The following is an 18,339-nucleotide window of genomic DNA, read 5'->3' as shown; positions in this document are numbered from 1 at the left end:
TGATTCGAACAACCTGAATAATGATATTTTAATATTATTATTATAATTATTGTTTTTTTCAAAAAAGATTACTCATCTAATACATATTACAATAATTACTAAAATTTTATAAAATTTTAATTCAGACATTTACGAATGACCACATATATTAATAACTAAAATTTTATAAAATTTAGATATCAGACATTTATGAGTGACACCACATCGACATTGATGCCAAATATTTTTAATTTTTTTAAAACAATATAGGGTTTGATTGGATCGTCGGTTGTTTCTGGAATGTGGGATCGTTTTAGATCGTACCCGAGCAGCCCACTCCCAACCTTCACTCAGGCTGCATGCTGCATCTGAACTACAGTGGTTGAAATCTGAGTTCGAGTCCCGAGCTGGCTGCATCGGGGAGGGGTAGAAGCAATGGATCGAGTGTATGGATTCAATTTCTTCTCGTCCTAGGGATCATCTCTCCAAGTCTCGATCTAGCCGGTCCCCTCGAAATGATCTCGAACTACTTACTCCCTCTCCTCTTCGAGTCGAGCTACTTCCTCTCGCTGCTTCGTTCCTCAATTCATTCGTTTAGGGCAAGAGCGAAAGCCCTTTATTTTTTGGTTCTCGACAAAAAAAAAAAATACTAACCCTCCAACTTAATCGTGTTTTTTATTTTAAAAAAAATTCAACCCAACTATAAAAAAAAAAAAAAAAAAAAAAAAAAAATCCAGCATAATCTTTATATTTTAGATTAGATAGTCATAATTAATTAAATTATCGATTATCGAGTCATATGAACGACGCTCTATTAACTACACTCCCCAAGCATTAATACAGATACGTGGGCCCAATAATACAGATATTTGGGCCCAATAAAATGGGCTTTTAAACAGCAAATAGTCCACATCGACTCGAGACTGAAGAGGCCCAAATCTTAAGCTATAAATAGCCCCCAATACGTACACTCTTCCTCGTTGTCTTGAAGGGGGATTCCAAAGCCCTAATTTGCTGAGTCGATTATCTCCGGCTGATTCGCCTCATTTCGCTATTGCCGCCGCCGTCTCATTCTTACATTTTATTTGATTTTCACTTCTCTCTGCTAAATGTCGATACAGCGATGATGATTATTGCTTTATTTCTGACACCTCTTGTATGAGAAAGGCGTTCTGAAATAGATCGCTCTTCTTTGAGCAGATTCAGCAACTTTCTGAGCCGTTTTTGTGTCAATAACAGTTTTTCTGCTTTTAAGTTCTGAAGTATCTGCAGATATACTATTTGCTTTCATTTCAGAACGTCAGATCTTGAATTTTTAAGGAGTTTTCATGTAATCTTCTATGCGCCGACTATCATTGTTTCGTGAAACTTACTAAACTTTGGCGGATCGGTATTCTCCTACTGCTTTCTTGTTTGCCGAGTATGCTGGTCGACGGCGGGGATTATTTTGTATTTTGAGATTGAAAATGTCTTCGATTAGACTTCTAAAACAAAAAATGCCTTTAACAAATATTTCAAAAAGAATATTCGTCGTACTTTTGTGTTTGAACTCTGTTTTTTTTAGATTTAATCGTGTTACGAAATCCTTTTCTCAACGTAACATTTCAACATTTGTTTGAGTGGTGTTCGAAAATTTTCTAGGGTTTAACCTTGATTATAATTCATGTGAATTTGTAGAGGAAAATAATAGTTATAATGTATTCCAGATTATAATTTTTGAATTAATTCATGTTGTAAATATATCATTGTAATTTAAGTCGGTAGTCTTTGTTTGAATGTGTAGAAATTGTGAGAAAGTATATTAAAAAATCTTAATTGTTCATTAAGAAGTCGATAAATTTGAATAGGTGACAGTGCATATTTATGTGAATAATAGGTGATTGCTGAAACCATGAAAAATGTGAAAAAAAAGAACAAATAAATGAAACAAAATCATTATAATTAAAATCAATAGAAAAAGAAAAATATAAATTGTTAATTCTCAATGGTTTCTTTCTTGTAAATTTTCAATCCATTTTTTTTAATAGTGGTTCATAATTTTTTACGAATATTTAAATTTTATGATTTTGAGTGATACGGAAACTTGTTGAGCTTAGAGGATATGGAGGATATGGAGAATAGTTAGATTGGAGTCTTGGAGGTCTAAAGCTTTCCTGTTTTTATGTAAAAATGATTTTGTATTTGGAAATATACTTTTGCTCGAGTGAGATAATGGTTGTAACAACCTAAATCCACCGCTAGTGTCTTCTTTGGGCTTTCTCTTTTGAGCTTCCCTTCAAGGCTTTAAAATATCGTTAGGGGAAGGTTTTCACACTCTTATAAATGATGGTTTGTTCTCTCTCAAGGTTTTAAAATGTCGGAGCTTTAAAATGCCCTTAGGGATGTTGGATGATGGAAGTCCCACATCGACTAATTTAGGGAATGATCATGGGTTTATAAGTGAGGAATATTAACTCCATTGGTACGAGGCCTTTTGGGGAAACCCAAAGCAAAGCCATGAGAGCTTATGCTCAAAGTGGACAATATCATACCATTGTGGAGAGTCGTGTTCGTCTAACATGGTATCAGAGCCATGCCCTAAACTTAGTCGTGCCAATAGATTGATAAATCCTCAAATCCTCAAATATCGAACAAAGAACTCCTAAAGAAAAGGAGCCAAGCCTCTCCTCGAAGGCAGTCAAAAATGACTAAGACTCCAAAGGAGTCGAGCCTCGATTAAGGGGAGGCGCACTTTGTTCGAGGGGAGGTGTTGGATGATGGAAGTCCCACATCGACTAATTTAGGGAATGATCATGGGTTTATAAGTGAGGAATAGTAACTCCATTGGTATGAGGCCTTTTGGGGAAACTCAAAGCAAAGCCATGAGAGCTTATGCTCAAAGTGGACAGACTAATTTAGGGAATGATCATGGGTTTATAAGTGAGGAATACTAACTCCATTGGTATGAGGCCTTTTGGGGAAACCCAAAGCAAAGCCGGAATACTAACTCCATTGGTATGAGGCCTTTTGGGGAAACCCAAAGCAAAGCCATGAGAGCTTATGCTCAAAGTGGACAATATCATACCATTGTGGAGAGTCGTGTTCGTCTAACAAGGGAAAGGTTTTCACACCTTTGTAAATGGTGGTTTGTTCTCCCTTAAGGCTTTAAAATGCCGATAGGGGAAGTGGTTTGTTCTCCCTAAGGCTTTAAAATGCCGTTAGGGAAATGTTTTCACACCCTTATAAATGGTGGTTTTTTCTCCTTCTCAATCAATGTGTGACATCAGTCGTGATACTTGTTCAAGTTTGGACACCTTGGACTAAGTTGTGTGAAATTTAGACTACATTTTAGTCGAAATTTGGACTACATTTTAGTCCAGACATGGTTTTAGTGACATCTCTTACTCTCTCGTATTGACACAAATATTAGAGCATGTAAAAAGTGTTTAAAATGGGCATGCAACCATTTATAACACATGCCCATTTACAACACTAGCACATAGACATCTGAGTGATCATAGACAACATGGTTTAAATGATTATAAAACTGAGCACTTATTTAAACATTAGTCTAATATTATAGACTTAATATATATTCTTAATAATAATAAATAAATAAAAAGTCAGATATTTAATAAGGGTTATCCGATAATAACCATATTTTTTTAATTTATAGAAAAAAATTAATGAAAAATTAACCATAAACTAATACAAATTTAAAATTTTATTGAAATTATTATATTTCGATCTGTAATTTGAATGACTCCTCGACTCTGATCTCTATATAAACCATTCATTTCCTCCTTCACTCTGAAACTCAACACTTTCAACGCCATGTCTCTGCAACTGCGAGAAGAAGGAGAAGAAGAAGAAGATTTTGGATTGTGTCCGAGCTTCAACTGTTACTCCACCGGAACTATCGCTGACGCCGCCCGAAGAGCTGGCGGCGAGTTCTCCGGCGGCTGCTTTCACTTCGATTTCGATCCATCGCTGTCACTGAACAGAGCAGAGGAGAATAACGACGACGATTTCGAATTCGTCTCGCTCCAGAAATCCAGCGATTGCGATGATGTACTTCGAGGCGGTTTGATAGCTCCTGTGTTTCCGGTTTTCAATTCGGAACTTCTGTTTGAGGAATGTCAGGTCGAGGAAGCGGAAACGGATGAACGAGATTTGGTAACCGTGAAGCCGATTCGAATTCCTTTGGAGAAGCTTATGATCAGAGAGCGTAATGACGATCCGCCGTCGCCTTCGACGTCGTCGTCGTCTTCTTCATCGTCAGTGGACGAACTGGAAGCAGTTCCATCCGGAACTTACTCCGTCTGGAAACCTAAATCGATCGGAACGCCAAATCTGGCTTGCAAGAAAAGCCGATCCACCGGATCGTCGTCGACAAAGCGTTGGGGAATCCGAGACCTTCTACGACGAAGCCACAGCGACGGAAAGCGCTCATACGTCTCATTCACGCCATCTTCGAACTCAACGAAGAGGGAAAAAGGTATCGGAATCAAGTCAGAGACGAAATCCTCGACGGAACTGAAGGAGAAGAAGGTTCAGTCCGGCGAGGCAAACATCGGCGGGCATTCAAGAAGCCGGAGATCCGGTGGAGATCAGAAGAGGATTTTTTCTGCACTCGAATCGTTCTACGTCAGGAATCGTGCGTTGAAAGAAGAAGGTAAGAGAAAATCGTATCTCCCTTACAAGCCTGATCTGGTAGGTTGTTGGAGGAACGTTAGTGGATTGGGCAGAGCCAGTCCGTTATGGAGCATTTAATTTTCGTTGCAATTTTCAAAAGCTCTGATCATGAGAGGTTCGTTCAAAATCTTTGTAGAATCATCAAACTGTTTATGTTTAGAATTTAGATTTGTAAAAAGGAAACATAAAGATGATCGATGAACAAGTTCTTCATTCATCTTTGAACAAAAACTGTTTAGATATGCATTATACAAAGAGATTGTTATTCAATATGATTATGGAATTCCATGAATTTTGATGGAAATTAGGATGAATTCTTGCTTAAATACATATATATTTTTGTTTGTAGGATTAAACATCTTACTAAAAACCTTAATTTCATCCACATGAATTTTGATGAAAAGATTGTTATTCAATCTTCTAACTTTTTTATACACTCCCTAACTACATCAGATAAACATTTTCTTAGTTTAACAATACGTGGATAAAGAATTTAGTTTAACATAAATGAACGATTCAATACCATATTTGAATTAGAATGATCCTGATAATATAAAATTATGGTTAAAAAAGATTTAAAAGAACAAATAGTTACTACCAAATATCGACCAAGTGTACCTTCTTTTTTAATGATTCAATCATAAAAATTCTAAAATTAAGTGAGTTGATTTGGAGCAATCTTATGTCATCTCTTGAAAAATTTCTCAAAAATCATATTAGAACATTGTGATGTCCCACATTGGTTGGGGAGTAGAACAAAAACACTCTTTTTAAGGGTGTGGAAACCTCCTCCTAGTAGACGCGTTTTAAAGTCTTGAGGGGAAGCCCGAAAGGGAAAGCCCAAAAAGGACAATATTTGCTAACGGTGGATCTGGACCATTACAAATGGTATTAGAGCCATACACCGGACTATATGCCAACGAGGAGGTTGTTCCTTGAAGAGGGTAGACACAAGACGGTGTGTCAGTAAGGACGTTGGACCCCAAAGGAGGTGGATTTGACGGGGTCCCACATCGATCGAAGAAAGGAACGAGTGCCAGTGAGAACGCTTGGCCCCGAAGGGGGTAGATTGTGATGTCCTATATTGGTTGGGGAGGAAAACAAAAACACCCTTTATAGGGTGTGGAACGCTTGGCCCCGGGGGGGGGGAGGGTGGATTGTAATGTCCCACATTGGTTGGGGAGGAGAACAAAAACACCCTTTATAGGATGTGAAAACCTTCCCCTAGCAGACACATTTTAAAACCTTGAGGGGAAGCTCGAAAGGGAAAGCCCAAAGAGGACAATATCTGCTAGTGGTGGAACTGGGTCATTACAAATGGTATCAGAGCCATACACCGGACTATATGTCAGCCTGTTCCCCGAAGGGGAGGGGGGGTAGACACGAGACGGTGTGCCAGTAAGAACGCTGGATCCCAAAGGGGGTGGATTTGACGGGGTCCCACATTGATAGAGAAAGGGACGAGTGCCAGCAAGAACAAAAACACCCTTTATAGGGTGTGAAAACCTTCCTCTAACAAACAGACCTAGAACGTTACAAACATACTAAAAAAAAAAAAAAACTCGTCCGAAAACAATCAAATGTTCGGTAGACAAACGAAAATGGGAACAAAAAGTAGCTTTTGGAACAAGTAATGGATTACATTTTTTAGCTAGAAAGCAACTCCTCCAAGCACTCACCGGTTAAAAGTTGTGATTTGGGGCACATAGCCATTGCTCTACGTCAGTGAAGGAATGAATGAATGAATGAGAGAGTGGCGTGGGAGGAAGGATTTGGATTTGGATTTGGATTTGGATTTGGAGTGTTCCTTTTTGAAGCCAAGTGGAGTGCAAAATGGAAGAAAATGGGGAAATAATAATTATAACACACATAATTATGATCTCTCCATACCCAATTCATAGTGCCCTCATTTGATGGCAGATGGGATAAAACACAATCATCATATATCCCATTTCATCCTCCTTTTGTTCCTTCTATTTACAATTTTACCCCTTCCTCTCTCTCGACGTCTCATCGACTCTTAAGACGAGGACTGTGAGAATCCCATATTGGTTAGGGAGGAGAACGAAACACCCTTTATAAGAGTGTGAAAATCTTTTTCTAGCTTACGCGTTTTAAAGCCTTGAAGGAAAGCCGGAAAGGGAAAGTCTAAAGAGGACAGTATCTGCTAGCGGTGGGTTTGGACTCTTAAGACGAGGACTAAGAGTGTAACTAAATGTAAGGACGTTGTGAAGTTTGGCTTGAAATAAAGCTTTTTAGGGTAGTGTTCTTTTATGGGTTTTTCGAGACTTACCTTCTGTGAGGGAGTCTCGGATGTAACTTCGGGATCAAGGTCAATGACGTCCAATCTTGTTTTTGGATGGAGTGGAAAAGTGTTTTGAGCTGTTTATAATAGTCACTCGTAATTTAGACATTTTTGATCTTGTTCAAAAGGTTTAGAGGTGAATGCAACGAAGCTAGGTGGTTACTTATGGCCTAAAGGGTCGACTTTTGCTATGACGGGTATTGCTATTGTTGATATGGACCTCACTAATGGGTTTCATTTTTTTCGACATTTTAGTAGAGGATATTCAGCAGAGAACGATTCTCTTTCTCTTACTCGTTTGCTAACTGAGATTGGTTTATATTTCTGAGTGTTTGAACTAAGTTGAAGGAAGATTTTAGGTGAGATTGATCTATAACCCCCGAGTTTGTAGTTCACATGCACCTCTTGTCTCTCCGCCTTTGTGAACTTCATCGTCGTCGCTCTCTAATACTTGTTATCAATCTCATCGTTGATCATTATATGCAATTTGTCGCAAGATGCACAACCATCACTCTCTTTCTCAAGTGTTGGTTGCTATCGTCGCTGCTCACGATCATCACGATCATCTACTTGTTACTCTCTGTCGTCATTTCTCTCAGATCTAGTCAACTTGTTCCGTTTTGAGAAAATAAAATAAAAATAAAGTAGTGAACCACCCAATAACTCAACCGAACCCAACTCAACAGATGATAGTATATTTGTTATGAAATGTCACATACACATATTCAACAAAAATGGTACAAGTAAGAACCTCAAACTTGTCACAAAGATCCAATCTCACAAATCATCAATCAGAAACTACACATAACACAAGAACAGAACAACCATGAAACCTGTTCATGAAGCATTCTTGGACCTTCATTTCACAAATGGCACTCCAGACGGTACCCGTCTTGCATACTCCTCGTACTCGTGGCCAAAAAACTGTCTCAAGAAGTACTCTTCATACGGAATTCGTTCAGCAAAGAAATGCCAGACAACAATGGCAAACGCAACGGTCGATATGGGATTACAGAGCATGATTTGAGTTCCCACCGCCCACACGAGAAAACCGTTGTATCCAGGATGACGAACAAATCTATAAACTCCATGAGTGACCAGCTTGTGATGGTCCTCATGATAGACCTTAATCAGATGCGTAAAAGACCGTCCTGCGGTTATGATCGCCAGTTTACGTACGATTTCTCCGACGACAACCATGGCTAGGCCTATATGACTAACCCACCAGTATTCCTTAAGGCTGGGACACAACAAAACTTCAAGAAAGTACTCTAAGAAGGATAAGATCATGGCCAAGAGGTAGTTTTTGCTTATCAAAAGGGACTTTAGAGTAACATTTTGTCTCCCATGAATTCCAACGGCTAAGATGTATTCAGAACCATGAAAGAAGATAATTGCAAAGATCATCTGAGACAATTGTCTGCATGCTGTGTAACTGAAAATTTCTGTCATTTTTTTTGTCCACCAAAGATATCAGCTAAGGTTTCTTCACAAACCGAAAAACGAATTCGAAAGGATTTGGCTACGACACGAAAACTTGGAGGTATACTAAGATTTTAGTTCAGACCTGAAAATGATATCTCCAATTCAGAAAAATTCTTGTGTAAAAAACCCTGAAGATCCTTTAAGCATAACATCTGCAAAGGAAGAATATGAACAATGAAACCATGTTTGTGTGACAGGACATCGGGATGAAATTTAGTGTATTCTCAGAGGATACAATCTATGCTAGGCAAACAGCTCAAGCCCACCGACCGATAGTAGACGATATTGTCCTCTTTGGGCTTTTCCTTTCGGGCTTTTCCTTTCGGGCTTTCTCTTAAAGTTTTAAAACGTGTCTATTAGGGAGAGGTTTCCACACCCTTTCTAAGGAATGTTTTGTTCTCCTCTCCACCCGAGGTAGGATCTCACAATTTATTCCTCTTGGGGGCTCAACGTTACAAATGGTATCAAAGCCAACTCAAATCCACCGTTAATAGATATTGTCCTCTTTGGACTTTTCCTTTTGGATTTTCTCTTAAATAGTTTTAAAACGCATCTGTTAGGGAGAGGTTTCCACACCCTTTCTAAGGAATGCTTCGTTCTCCTCTCCAACCGATATGGGATCTCACAATTCACAAGGTTCTCCTCTCCAACGTTGCAAATGGTATCAAAGCCAAACATTGGGCAGTGTGTCAACGAGGACGTTGAGCCCCCAAAGGAGGTGGATTGTGAGATCCCACATTGGTTGGAGAGGAAGACGAGGCATTTCTTATAAGGGTGTGGAAACCTCTCCCTAGTAGACACGTTTTGGCATCAATATCTACTAGAGGTGGGTTTGAGCCCGAAAGGAAAGGCCAAGCCCACTGCCGGTAGATATTGTCCTCTTTGGACTTTCCCTTTCGGGCTTCCCCTCAATGTTTTTAAAACGCGTTTGCTAGGGAGAGAGGTTTTTACACTCTTATAAAGAATGCTTCGTTCTCCTCCCCAACCGATGTGAGATCCAAAAATACCAAAAGAAATACAGAATTTGATACCTAAACAATCTAGACAAACTAAAATTAACAGCAACCCTACTAGGGATGGTAGTGCAGTATAATATGATGGTTTCAACTTTCAATACACACACACAGAATCTCAAGTTTCCATTCTATCAACTAAGAATTATACAGAATTCTACCTAGAACACTAAAAGAATGTATGTACTTATCCTTTAAATCACAAACTTCCCATTATCAAAGCTAAGAAAATGAGCTTTTCTCTCATAAATAAACTAGACTTTCAATCAAACTCATTCACAGAGATCCCAAATCACTTTTCAGTCAAGCAAATTAACAAACACCTTAAAGGCAAGTCTAAAAACAATCCAAGAAACCCAGATACAAAAACATGGAAAACAAATCAAAGAACCAATCAGTAAGTAAAACGCGTAAAAGCTAAAACCTAATCAAATTCTTCCAAAAATCCGTAAAGAAATCCCTTACGAGCTCACGGTGACTGCAGAGATCCAAGCGGCGGGTGCGGACGCCGTGAGAGGGAGATGCGACGGCCGACGTCCAAGTTGAAAGAGTGAAAAAGGGCTGAGAGACGAGGCTGAAAGAAATGAAAACTAAGAAATCAAGCGTCGGTTCGAGCTAATGAAAACCAAGGATCGAACCGGTTCATCATAAACCCTTCCTCTTGCGTCTTCGGTTCTTTTCCGGTCCATTATATATTTTTTAATTTAATAGAATACTTTCTATTAACTAAATTTAATAAATTAATTAAATTATTCAACCTTTTTTAAAAATCATCAATCTCAATAAATAAATAAATAAATAATCATAAATCTGTAAAAAAAAAAAAAAAAAAAAAATCATAAAGGATATTTAATTTTTTTAAAATCTAAATAATTATTTTTCAAAAATAAAAATATCTCATAAATTATGAATTTTTTTAAATCATAATTCTTTTAGATGTGATATTTTCCCTTAGTTATATCTTTAATTAATTAAATATATTTTAAAACTAATAATTAAAGTTTTTTTTTATATATATAAACCAATAAAATTTAGAGTTTTAATTAATTTAATCTTGAAAGTTTAATTTTTTTTCTAGGTATAATTTTTATTATTATTTAGCTAAATATTAAAAAAAAACAAAGAAATTTTTAAAAAATAAATTATTATTAAGAAAATTATAAATTGATTTTTTTTCCCCTAAATAAATATCCTCGTGTCGTGGGACCCACCTAAGTCCTCCACGTGAGCCGTAGGGCTGTCAGTGTCAGAGAGCTCTTTTTCTTCCCTCGTATAATAATAATAAATTAAAAAAAATCTAAATTAATTTTACAAAACGTCGACTTCGCGAAGCCAGGTTCGAATCTCTATGTATAGTAATTGTAAATATATATATATATTTTTTTTTTTTTGATATTTTAGGCGCAAGAACGAGAGGATTCTGAGTTCGAAAATGGCGGTTCTGCCTCTGCAGCTTCCTTGTGTGAGGACTATTGACAGTTCGTCTTCGCCATTGTTGAGAGGAGGTAAATCGTCGTTGTTTTGGGGAAGACATTTGCGCTTGGGAATTGGAGGTATTAGGGATGGTCCGGGAGTGAAAGCTCGATTCAATGGTCGAGGTTTTGAGGTTTTCGCCATGTCGGATGGCTCTTCTTCTTCGTATAAGATGAATCTCAATGAGTATATGGTTACTCTCCAGAAACCGCTCGGCATTCGGTTCGCGATTTCCGTCGATGGAAGAATCTTCGTTCACTCGCTTAAGAAAGGAGTATTTTAATTTCTCTCCATTTTAAATTTTAGTTCTGGTGTGTGTCGTCTGTGGTGCACTTGTTTGGAGTATCATATGTAGATTGAGTTGTGTACGGTTTCTCTTATGATGTTCCTGTGAAGCCATGGATTTAAATGTGTTCTTCAATGGAATTGAAATGTTGGGAGAAAATTATACGAATTTTGTTCTCGTCTGTTGGCAGAGATGATTAATAGGATAGATTGACAGTTAATACAACGGAGAATTTAGTTTCAAAATCAGAATTGTACCAGATTTAGATCTCTAAAAGTTACCTCAAAGTCTGTTGTACTAGGACTGATATGCTGTCTAATTGTATTTTCTGGTTTAATTTATGTAACTAAACTCTTTGAATGCTTTGATGTTTGTATAATCTATATCCGAGTGATGCCTCAATGATTCAACCAGATATTTGACTGCAAGAAACTTGATCTTTATAGGGTAATGCTGAGAAGTCGAGAATAATCATGGTGGGGGACACTTTAAAGAAAGCGAGCGATTCTTCTGGCGTCAAGCTCGTTGAGATCAAAGACTTTGGAGATACACAGTATGCACTATTCACTTGACGTAGAGTCTACAAGAATTGGGTGTATATTTCCTTTCTAAGTTATTGAATATTTGATTTAGAATTATGGAAATGCAAAACTTGTGTGTGTTAGTCTTAGAAGTAGATCGACTTTTCTATGATTTTCTTTTCGAGGTTTTTCCCATTCATCATTTTTATGTTTGTTTTATTTTCAGTATTTGGTTTCTTCAGGATGATGCTGAAGGAGAAAGCAGGGTCTTTTAGCCTGGTTCTTGAAAGACCTTTCACTCCTTTTCCGATTCAACATCTTCTGCTTTCAAATGATTTAGATATTTTATTTAATCGAGGTCGAGTACCTATTGCTACATGGAAGAAAGAAGTTTTGGCATCAAATTTACAAACACCTGATGCAAACATTGGGAATTCTGGCTTTGCAACTTTCTCCTCTAAGTTCTCAACAGCATTAGGTTGGAAACTTCTAAATAATCAAAATGGAGATGTTAAATCACCCATGCAGAGAAACACTCTCACGCCTCAGATCAGCCAGGTTGTTTGTATATTTACCGAAGAGGATCCTGGAGAAGGAGAATGGGCTCATGGGAGCTTTCCCATAGACGACTATGTCAAGGCATTAGAACGGTCTAAAGGGGAGCTATATTATGATCACTCTCGTGGTATGAGCTATAGTAAGGTGGGTTTTCATTACTTATATAGTACTGTTACAGCTTGCTTAGAAATTCAGCGCATTTGAGTCAAGAATTCATTAATACACTGAGAGCTCAAACTTTTTTTTGTCTGTTCATAACTCATACCATAGCATGGAGCTAACTTTCTTGACTAAATGTGCTGTGGTGATAGATCACAGAGCAAATTTATGTGGGGTCATGTTTACAGACTGAAGCAGATGTTGACGCTTTGTCAAATAACGTGGTTAGTGCCTTTTCAATGTCTTTTTTTTCTTCTTAAATTTATGTACTACGATCGTGCATGCTTAGAGGTTCATGTTGCTGATAGTAGTCATTAGGCACCTTTTTATTGTAGTTCAGTACTTTTTAGCTGTATTGCAGGATGGTCTTCAGCATTATTCTCAAGAAATTGGGGAAAAGTTGTGATTTAAATCAAGCTATGCACTAACTAGTAAAGATATGCTATCATAATCTACCTAAGTTTACAGACAAGATGATAAATGATCAACTTATAGTACCAAAGTGGACGTTACTCTAGATTTTATGAGGGATAGCAATATTTGCAGCTATTCAATGTAATCGGCGTTCTGAAGGAACAGTCTGAATATGTGATACACTATGAGTCATCTTGAGTCACCAATGTACCCTGAGTAACAATCAATGCAGAGTCACAATTGGTTCGATTTGAATCAAACCGAGACTTATTTTTTGGGTTTTCTTTGTTCTGTGTCTTGTCTATATTGGATCCTGTACAATTAGGCCAAGTTTTTTAACCATGCCCTTATTGTATCTTGGATTCTTGCAGATTTTTGTTCTGTCTACTTGGTATTGAAATTGTTGAAGCTGACATTTGTTATCTTTCTTCTGTTTTAAATTTTCTGTTGCTGATGTTCGTCTGCACAGTTCTTAGTCCATCTTGGTTACACTTTTTTTGAACATTTGCTACAGGGAATCACCGCAGTTCTGAATTTTCAAAGTGCAACTGAGGCAGAAAACTGGGGGATTAGCTCCAAGTTAATCAATGAGTCGTGCCAAAAATATGATATTCTCATGATCAACTATCCTATTAGGTGAGTAAAGACTTTGTACCATATCCTGTAAATTTGATCACTCAAGAATGTTGATGATTGAAAAATTGATGCATTATGAGCGCAATTGTGAAGTTCCTCTATTTAAATTTTCTTGGTCTTGCTAAATGAATTCCTTTTATTCAGAGATGAAATTATAGCCTTTTAATTTTTAATTCGCTTTAATTAATGTTAACCATCTTGTTCATTTACCCATCCCTAGATGTGATTATGCTACTTTGTGAGTCCCATGACGAGAAATTAAAAAAAAAATGGATTATGAATTTCTCGTGCTAAGGGCCATTATGTTGATCTCATAATCTTGTAATAGCATGACCGATTTATATAATTTCTTTTTCTTCAGGGAAGGAGATTCTTATGATATGAGGAAAAAACTACCATTTTGTGTGGGCCTACTTCTACGACTGTTAAAAAAGAACCATCGAGTTTTTGTAACTTGTACCACCGGTTTTGATCGAGCTCCAGCAAGTGTGATTGCATATCTACACTGGATGACTGATACTTCTCTTCATGCAGCTTATAATTTTATCACCAGTTTGCATTCCTGCAAACCTGACAGGTTTTCCTCCATACCACCTGCATAGTCATGTAGGAGTCGAGCACATCATAATTCAGTTGAATAGAATGACATTTCATATACATTGGAAGAACTAATGTGATTGCCCGCTGATTTAGAAGTTGCATAATTTATACATCCATCTAGAAGTCCAGAAAATTAAATACTATTCTTGTAAACGGCTGCTCATTGTTTGCATATCAGATAAATGTAGTGAATATCCATATAATACTAGTAAGAATAACTTCAGTAATACAAATTATTTTAGGTAGAATTCATTTAGGTTTAAAGTAGATAATATCATATCCTCGATACATGTTATCGAGGGACATGTTGCCATCTGTTGAGGACTTTACTTTTTTCAAGTTCTCACTTATTAACTCTTCCCCACTCCTTCCAATGTTTTTGCTGGTCTGAAGCAGAGTTAAATATACATGATGCATATCCATCACAATACATTTTTCCTCTGCTATGATTTAAACTACATTCTTCAAATCTTTTTGCAGGCCAGCAATTGCTTGGGCTACCTGGGATCTCATAGCAATGGTGGAACATGGAAGGCATGATGGACCTCCCACTCACGCCGTTACTTTTGTATGGAATGGTCAAGAGGTAATTGTGGAATCTGTTGCATATCTTTACCAATCTTCTTGCTATTCTATTTATGAAGAAAATTATCTCCACTTTTTGTTTGGAACAGGGGGAGGATGTAAATTTGGTGGGAGATTTTACTGGTAACTGGAAAGAACCGGTCAAGGCTAGTCACAAGGGTGGGCCAAGATATGAAGTCGAAATGAAACTTCCTCAAGGGAAGTAAGTATAAAAACATTGTCTATAGTATTTAAAATACAAGCTTCTACGTCAATTTACCAGATGCATCTGTGTTGATAATCTTATTTTAAAATTTTTTCCATTGCAATTTTACCATCACTCAGTGATGTACTAAATTCCACTCGAAGTATCTGCTCCAATCTTTCTTCTTCAAACGTATTGACCCCTTGCCCTTGAACGATAGAAGAACTACTGAGATTCTCTTAGATAGCGGCCGTATCTATGATCAATCAATAGATCTGCAGATCTATTATTCTACACGATAAATCACCATCTCGTAGTACCACCATGACACCGATTCTTGACAATGTTGTTTGGATTTTTTTTTTCTCCCTCGTGATTTAATTTTATTTTCTTCTCGTAATATTCATTCTGGTCATTTTCCTAGGATTTAGCCATCCTCCTAAAAGGATTGCCAACTTGAACCTAATTCAATTTTAGGATATTAGTAACTTTTCTTGTGGGTTGAAAGTTGGAATATTCCACTTAACTTGAGAGTTTGAAGAATTATTTCTCTGACCACTTCTTACATGCTAACATTATGGCAAAAGTGGGCCCTGCCTAACCTGTTATAGGCCTTACAAAATGCAGCCACAGGGCGTGACTTATAGCATCCTGACTAGCTCATGCTTAACATCATCTATTTACATCACTTAGACTCAGTGATTCACGACGAGCCTTTTCCTAGCTTAAGTAAGCCTGATTAGCTGCCTCTCTTTATCATCAGGTTATCTGTATTTTGTTTTCTGGAAGGAACAAAATTTACACAATCATTTTGAAATATAAAATTTGTAATCATAATTTGCATTTGCTTTGTTATTTGTTGCTGACTGAACATTCTGCTCTCCATGATATTGTAACTTAGAAGTTGGAACTGTCATCGTTCCTCGGCTCCCTGCAGCTCCAGCCCCGCACGCTGTAATAGCTTGCTGGAGTGCGAGCGGCTGAGCCAGAGTGGGCGTGGCTCAACCACACATTTTGCTCAATCGTATAGTTGCAATAGCCTGAAAACTAACTGCTAGTGAAGGATTGAAAGGAAAAGTAGTATTAACCATATTGATTTTTTTATGGGCTTTAGGTATTACTACAAGTACATCACAAATGGTCAGTGGAGGCATTCAACAGCTTCGCCTGCTGAAAGGGATGATAGGGGGAATGTCAACAATGTTATAGTCATTGGCGACACTGCCAGTGTCAGGCCTTCAGTTCAACCGCAAAAAAAAGTAAGCTTCTTCTCAAGTTCTAAAACGTTTTGGCTTTGTTAACTGTTGCTTTTATTTAAGTTCCTAATGGTTGAGTGTCTTCATAATTTAGTTTCCATGGTTTAAAAAAAAAATGTTGTAATTTAGTCCTTCATGTTTTAACATTTTTCAGTTTAGTTCTCATTAGGTGAATGTTAAAATTGCATGGTAATAAACTTACATGATATAAAGTCGAGTGAATTGGTAACGATTCAGGTAAGGAAAAAGGACATCTAATAAGTTCCTAATGTTTGAGCGTCTTGCATATCTTTTTTCTTTAAATATTGTCAATGCACTAATTATAAGACGATGTTAGCTTATCATCACCTAAATTTAACATTCACCAACACACCCAGGCACTAGCAATTCAGGGAAGGAAAAAGGACATCAAAGAGAGAAAACGAATCTTATTCAAGTTCCTAATGTTTGAGCATCTTGCCTATCTTTTTTCTTTAAATATTGTCGATTCACTAAGTGTAAGACGATGTTAGCTTATCATCACCCAAATTTAACATTCACCAACGCACACAGGCACTAGCAATTCAGGGAAGGAAAAAGGACATCGAAGAGAGAAAACGAATCTTATTCAAGTTCCTAACGTTTGAGCATCTTGCATATCTTTTTTCTTTAAATATTGTCGATTCACTAAGTGTAAGACGATGTTAGCTTATCATCACCCAAATTTAACATTCACCAACGCACACGGGCACTAGCAATTCAGGAAAGGAAAAAGGACATCGAAGAGAGAAAGCGAATCTTATTGAGTTCCTAATGTTTGAGCATCTTGCATATCTTCTCTTTAAATATTTGTCGATTCACTAAGTATAAGATGATGTTAGCTTATCATCACTCAAATTTAACATTCTCCCAGGTACACGAGCACAAATGAAATGTTCTAAACCATAGACTAAATTAAAACGAATGTCGATATGTTTAGCTTAAAAGTGTTGATTTCTTTTATTCACCCTCTTAAAACTTGGTCTGGATCTGATGATATGATTGGTTTTCGTTTTTGAAGGATGCAAATATTGTGAAGGTAATTGAAAGACCACTTACAGAAAATGAGAGGTTTATGTTGGCGAAAGCGGCTCGTTGTGTTGCATTTTCGGTATGTCCAATTAGACTAACTCCAAAGTAATTTGGACTTTGGACATAATTTGCAAAGCTAATAACTTAATCCTATATATATAGCAAAATTTACAATATTTTGTATCTTAGTTTTATTCCTAAATTACAGACAAATAAATATAAATAAATATTCCTTGTGATATAGACACTCCCTAGAGATTGGTTGCTAAATTTAAGTGTTTTGAACGTTTATCAAATAGATAAATGATTGATTCGATGATAAATTAGCATATTATTTGAGATGATGCAAATGACTAAAATACCCATTATACCAAATCGGATAAACAGGTTATGTAGGTTATGTAGAGTATGAAGACTTGAGCTTATAATCTCGAGAGAAGTATCACGTGTCAATTTGATATATTGAGTTAGACTACTATCTTTTTTTAATTAATTTTTTGGGTTTGCCAAATTTACAATTAGGGTAAATTTTTTGGCATCGGAAGGAGTCATTTTCATTGTTACTGTACCCAAGCTGTTAAAATTAAGTCTGCCTATCTAGGACTAGATCTTGGTACCGGTCCATAACGATCAAAGTCGAATCGTGAACCTATTAATGAAGCGAATTCAATGAAGCAACAACTGGTACCATAGAGAAGCGGCCATAAACTGGAGAGTTTTGACCAATTTGAAAGATCATTTGATGTAGTTGAAATAACTAAAGTTTGGGTTGTTTGATCAAGTAAGGGAAATTCAATGGAATTCATAACTGTCTCAATGTTTTTTTTAATTGTCTGAATATTCAAAAACTAAGACTATTCCAATGCTCCTTTTTGCCCACCGACAATTAGGATGAGTCCAATTTTCTCTAATATTATATAATCAAATGAACATGTGAAATTATTTGAGTTTAACATATTGCTTAACCAATTGAATCTTTCACTGGGTGTTCGATGAGACTAAAGTCGAACCTAATCATTGAGCTTGAGGAGAGTGATCGGTAGAAATTTCTCATTATTTTTTTATTAATAAAAACTAAATGTTTAAAACCCTATAAATTAAAATCAAGGTTATTATTCACAAAATATTAAAACCATGGACAAAATTTGATGTAATAATGTC

General features: G+C 36.8%; 3 protein-coding genes and 1 non-coding gene across 5 annotated transcripts; 3 read left to right on the top strand and 1 right to left on the bottom strand.

Annotated features, from left to right (window-relative positions):
• Positions 1–1,098: 1,098 nt before the first annotated feature.
• LOC111794182 (small nucleolar RNA snoR1) lies at positions 1,099–1,199 on the top strand. Its single transcript, XR_002815072.1, has one exon. It is a non-coding gene; the product is annotated as a small nucleolar RNA snoR1 (small nucleolar RNA).
• A 2,588-nt stretch (positions 1,200–3,787) lies between these two features.
• LOC111793758 (uncharacterized) lies at positions 3,788–4,945 on the top strand. Its single transcript, XM_023675790.2, has one exon. It carries the CDS (start codon positions 3,793–3,795, stop codon positions 4,729–4,731), a length of 939 nt encoding a protein of 312 aa, XP_023531558.2. The 5' UTR covers positions 3,788–3,792; the 3' UTR covers positions 4,732–4,945.
• A 2,677-nt stretch (positions 4,946–7,622) lies between these two features.
• LOC111794078 (protein-S-isoprenylcysteine O-methyltransferase A) lies at positions 7,623–10,062 on the bottom strand. Of its 2 annotated transcripts, XM_023676207.2 has the most exons (3): positions 9,922–10,062; positions 8,526–8,595; positions 7,623–8,403 (listed from the first exon to the last, which is right to left on the bottom strand). In XM_023676207.2, the coding sequence occupies exons 2-3, from the start codon at positions 8,593–8,595 to the stop codon at positions 7,817–7,819; spliced, it is 657 nt and encodes a 218-aa protein (XP_023531975.1). In that variant the 5' UTR covers positions 9,922–10,062; the 3' UTR covers positions 7,623–7,816. The 2 variants fall into 2 exon arrangements, with proteins under 2 accessions (XP_023531975.1, XP_023531976.1); XM_023676208.2 differs by lacking the exon at positions 8,526–8,595 and having other exon boundaries at positions 7,623–8,525; positions 9,922–10,037.
• Positions 10,063–10,839: 777 nt separating this feature from the next.
• Positions 10,840–17,425, top strand: LOC111792235 (phosphoglucan phosphatase LSF1, chloroplastic). Its single transcript, XM_023673584.2, has 10 exons — positions 10,840–11,203; positions 11,662–11,768; positions 11,979–12,438; positions 12,606–12,677; positions 13,382–13,503; positions 13,865–14,080; positions 14,584–14,689; positions 14,778–14,890; positions 15,987–16,131; positions 17,168–17,425. Exons 1-10 carry the CDS (start codon positions 10,889–10,891, stop codon positions 17,285–17,287), a joined length of 1,776 nt encoding a protein of 591 aa, XP_023529352.2. The 5' UTR covers positions 10,840–10,888; the 3' UTR covers positions 17,288–17,425.
• The last annotated feature ends 914 nt before the right edge of the window (positions 17,426–18,339 follow it).

This window comes from Cucurbita pepo, chromosome 4 (genome assembly GCF_057944985.1).
Source record: "Cucurbita pepo subsp. pepo isolate OVF chromosome 4, ASM5794498v1, whole genome shotgun sequence".
NCBI classification, from domain to species: Eukaryota; Viridiplantae; Streptophyta; class Magnoliopsida; order Cucurbitales; family Cucurbitaceae; genus Cucurbita; species Cucurbita pepo.
Note: the sequence above shows the minus strand (reverse complement) of the source record. Positions and strands in the feature narration are given on the sequence as shown.

Coding starts and splice junctions, on each gene's coding strand:
- LOC111793758 (XM_023675790.2), top strand. CDS start 3,793: ATGTCTCTGCAACTGCGAGAAGAAGGAGAAGAAGAAGAAGATTTTGGA.
- LOC111794078 (XM_023676207.2), bottom strand. CDS start 8,595: ATGTTATGCTTAAAGGATCTTCAGGGTTTTTTACACAAGAATTTTTCT. Junction 8,404..8,525: donor ATTGGAGATATCATTTTCAG/GTCTGAACTAAA, acceptor AAAAAATGACAG/AAATTTTCAGTTACACAGCA.
- LOC111792235 (XM_023673584.2), top strand. CDS start 10,889: ATGGCGGTTCTGCCTCTGCAGCTTCCTTGTGTGAGGACTATTGACAGT. Junction 11,769..11,978: donor AAAGACTTTGGAGATACACA/GTATGCACTATT, acceptor TGGTTTCTTCAG/GATGATGCTGAAGGAGAAAG. Junction 16,132..17,167: donor CAGTTCAACCGCAAAAAAAA/GTAAGCTTCTTC, acceptor TCGTTTTTGAAG/GATGCAAATATTGTGAAGGT.